This window comes from Neltuma alba, unplaced genomic scaffold, assembly GCF_004799145.2.
Source record: "Neltuma alba isolate B1F8T4 unplaced genomic scaffold, ASM479914v2 tig00004909_pilon, whole genome shotgun sequence".
Lineage (NCBI taxonomy): Eukaryota > Viridiplantae > Streptophyta > Magnoliopsida > Fabales > Fabaceae > Neltuma > Neltuma alba.
In genome coordinates this window covers 1-3,342 of record NW_021633905.1, presented here as the reverse complement: position 1 = coordinate 3,342, position 3,342 = coordinate 1, and the positions used below count along the sequence as shown (strand labels likewise).

The window sequence follows — 3,342 nt, the reverse complement described above, 5'->3', positions numbered from 1 at the left end:
TGAGCAAAACAATTGCAGACAAGTTGAGATATATGAAAAGTGGCCCCCATTAAGATTTTCAAGGTTACTATGTATACATACATATACATATACATATATATATTTATATATGTTCTTTCCGACGTATGAGACGAAAGTAATATTCCTCCCATGGGCCCATGATATTGCCTTTTTTACGTAATTGGAAGAAGAAATTAAGAGACATTATTTGAATATTTGTCCTTCACATGCATATTAATGCATAGAACATGTGATAGTGTCTACGAACACAACCGATACTTAGTTATAGGAATCTGGGTATTCATCTAACTGAAAGGCACGTAACTACATAAAGTAAGGTATGACCAATTGAATTTGAATCTGAATGAATGGGGAAAAAAAAAAAAAAACACTTTAAGAAGAGCTAAGACACAACAATATTCGAATCCGATTCAATCCAATGGCAATATGGAAAAAGAAAATTGTACGGTCAATAAAAGAAACAATATCCTACATTCTGCTTCTTTTTTTGGGAATGGTGATCGTTAAGCTCTCTCCCATGTATCTTGGCTGTGGCACCTTCTTGAAAGAGGCTCTGACCAGATCCCAGTAGAGTGGAATCTGAGCTAATGTGTAAAACAACAATGGTAGGAAAATCAAACTGTACATTGGGATAAGCTTAGCTTTCATTTTGGGGTCAATTTCAAGTGAATGGGCCGCAACAAAAGACACTATCATTGAGACGATAGCGACATAAAATGACGTTAACGCAAAACATAGTTTCAGCGGCAAGTTCCTACGAAAATCATCTGGTTGCTTCCGCGAACTGTAAACCGCCAAGAAGGCTGCCAAGGAAGTGGTAGAGAAGCAAAACGAGACGAAAATGGCGATCAGAAAAACATTTAGTGCACTTTGGCCTTCCAACGGCGGTCTTCCAGTAGTATCATTTGTGCCTCCTGGGACAGTGTACGATGTTGCGTAGGTGACTCCAGCAGTAAGTGCGGCAACAATGGAGTAAGAACTTGAAGTGTCCTTCATCCACTCGTTACTTTCCTTAATAATTTCTTGTGCTCTGCCACGAAGATTTCCTCCGGAGTGTCACCGTCTTTGTTTTCCATGGCGTATAGATATGGTGGTACGTGTTCTTTCATATACTGCAATCCAATTCAGATATATTATAATGTCAATGTTGGATCTATCTTATTTCCTTTGGACTAATGTTTTTGCAAAAGTGATTTTTTTTTATCCCAATTAACTTCTGCAAACTAAAGTAGAGGAGGTAAAAGTCAATTGGTGCAGTGTAATTTATTTGGATAGGTTTTTATAAAGAAGCCAATTTGACAGAAACTTGTTTGAATGATATGTTGAAAGATCAGTTTTAAAATATTCAAATTTTAAGAAGAATCTAATATCAAAGGCCTTGAGGTAAAAATTCATCTTGTCTAAACATTGATCAAACTAGTATTTTGGCAGTAAATGTACTTTTCAGCTTCAAAATCCAAATTAAACATGATTTTTCACTGTGTAAAAAACTATGCCAAACATGCTCCTAGATGCACTTAGTGCTTGCTTGGATTAGCTTAAAAAGACAATTCTGCACCATATTACATAAATATGTGAAGGAATTTTTGTATCATAAAGTGTCAAAAGTGATTATTTTAAGAAGTTCCAAACAGCTACAGTCACATAACTAAAGTTTAGGTGTTTCTACCTGGAACCACTTGGCTTCATATTGCATTTGGAGTGCAGAGCCATATACTTCCCAAGGCATGTGTTTCGGTAGAAATGCTGCCATGTGCAACACGTTATTTCCATCGGCATCCACATCTTCTATGAGGCTATCCCAAAGTGGGTGGTTCATTAATTCCCTCAACACGTGGGTTTGCCTTTTCTGTACTGCCGTATGTACAACGTTTCTCCTCTTTGGTTCTGTTTTGTCATGTATTGCCACCGGAAGTCTGTCAAGGATTTTTTTCACCAGCTCCAGCAGACCGTACTTTGTTGCCACCAACAATGCTGTCGATTTATTGTCTTTTTTCGAGGATGACGACGACTTTCCTGCCAATGATGTTTCATTAACAAACTCATCAGAAAATTCGAGTCCAAATCTGAACGAAAGGTTCTAATATCCCCTTTCACATATAGGCTGGTTTACCTTGCCCATTAGTAAGATCCGTAACATTGCTTGGGCCGAATGCAATCTGATTTTCGTTGTACTTATACTCAGAATTTAGCTCTAAAAGTTTGTCCATGATTAGCCTACCCCATAGATGTTTCTCTTTTATCTTCTTTATTGACCCTTTAGTCAAACACATGAAAGCCAAAGAAAAAGAAATTCATCAACAACACAGAAAAGAAAAAAAATGGTTAAAGCATCAAGATTATTATTGAGGAAGGGATTTACATGAACCTAGCTTCGTCATCTTCAGGCACAGTTCTGGTGCGGCATCATGGATCTTCCTCAAAGAGTCAGATTTTCCTACCTCCAAATCTTTATTCTGAGTTTGATTATCAGTTTTCAGCTGCTCTACATCTAAGTCTTCAGTTGACAAACAATATACTGAGACAAGTCATAGCAATCACATAACTAATTAAATTATCAAGCACACTGGGTTATAATAATACTTGACGAAATGTCATATTCTTACGCCTGTACAAGAGTCCTTGGAACCATGTTAGGTGTGCACCACTGAAAGCTGATGGAACAGAAGCAAGGACTTGAAGAGGCGTAACTCCTTCTTTGTTCTCATAGCTAACGATGATCTTTTCATCATCATCACCATAGAGGCAAATTATATGATATGCCAGTCCTAGCCACCAGAGCAAGTTTACAAACACACTATATGTCAGAAGTTATTCATAAACGTTTCAGACTTACTATATATATCATGAACTTAACATACCAAAGTATTCTCTTTGAATGGTACAATGAAGAATAGTGTCCCCATTGTCCCTTCTCCAGAGTTCTGAAAACTTGGTTGTGGGGATCTTACTACAAACAGAATGAAGATACTGGAAAGTATCTCTGTGACCGTTAAGAGCAGCTAGGAAGAGAGGCGTCTCTCCCTGTTTGTTACTTTTAAGAGCAAGCCTTTCATCAAAGAGTAGTATTCGTTCACATATAGAGGTTGAGCCTCGGGCGGCAGCACAGTGCAAAGGAGTATCCTGTTGCTTATTCTGAGCTGTGATAATCTCCATGGCAACTTCTGGGTTGTTCTTCCGAATATCATCAATGAGCTCCATAACAATGGCCTCTGGTGCCTCAAGAGTGATAGCCAAGTGCAGTACATTGTCTTCTGATTTGGTGATCTTAGCGGCATGAACATCTGGATGCTGCCTCATTATCTCCACCACTTCATCCCA

At 38.2% G+C, this 3,342-nt stretch overlaps 1 protein-coding gene across 1 annotated transcript; it reads right to left on the bottom strand.

Moving 5' to 3' along the window:
* Nucleotides 1-1,784: 1,784 nt before the first annotated feature.
* Nucleotides 1,785-3,321, bottom strand: LOC114746132 (uncharacterized). Its single transcript, XM_028934318.1, has 6 exons — nt 2,883-3,321; nt 2,628-2,789; nt 2,390-2,539; nt 2,135-2,278; nt 1,889-2,037; nt 1,785-1,817 (listed from the first exon to the last, which is right to left on the bottom strand). Exons 1-6 carry the CDS (start codon nt 3,319-3,321, stop codon nt 1,785-1,787), a joined length of 1,077 nt encoding a protein of 358 aa, XP_028790151.1.
* Between the last annotated feature and the right edge of the window lie 21 nt (nt 3,322-3,342).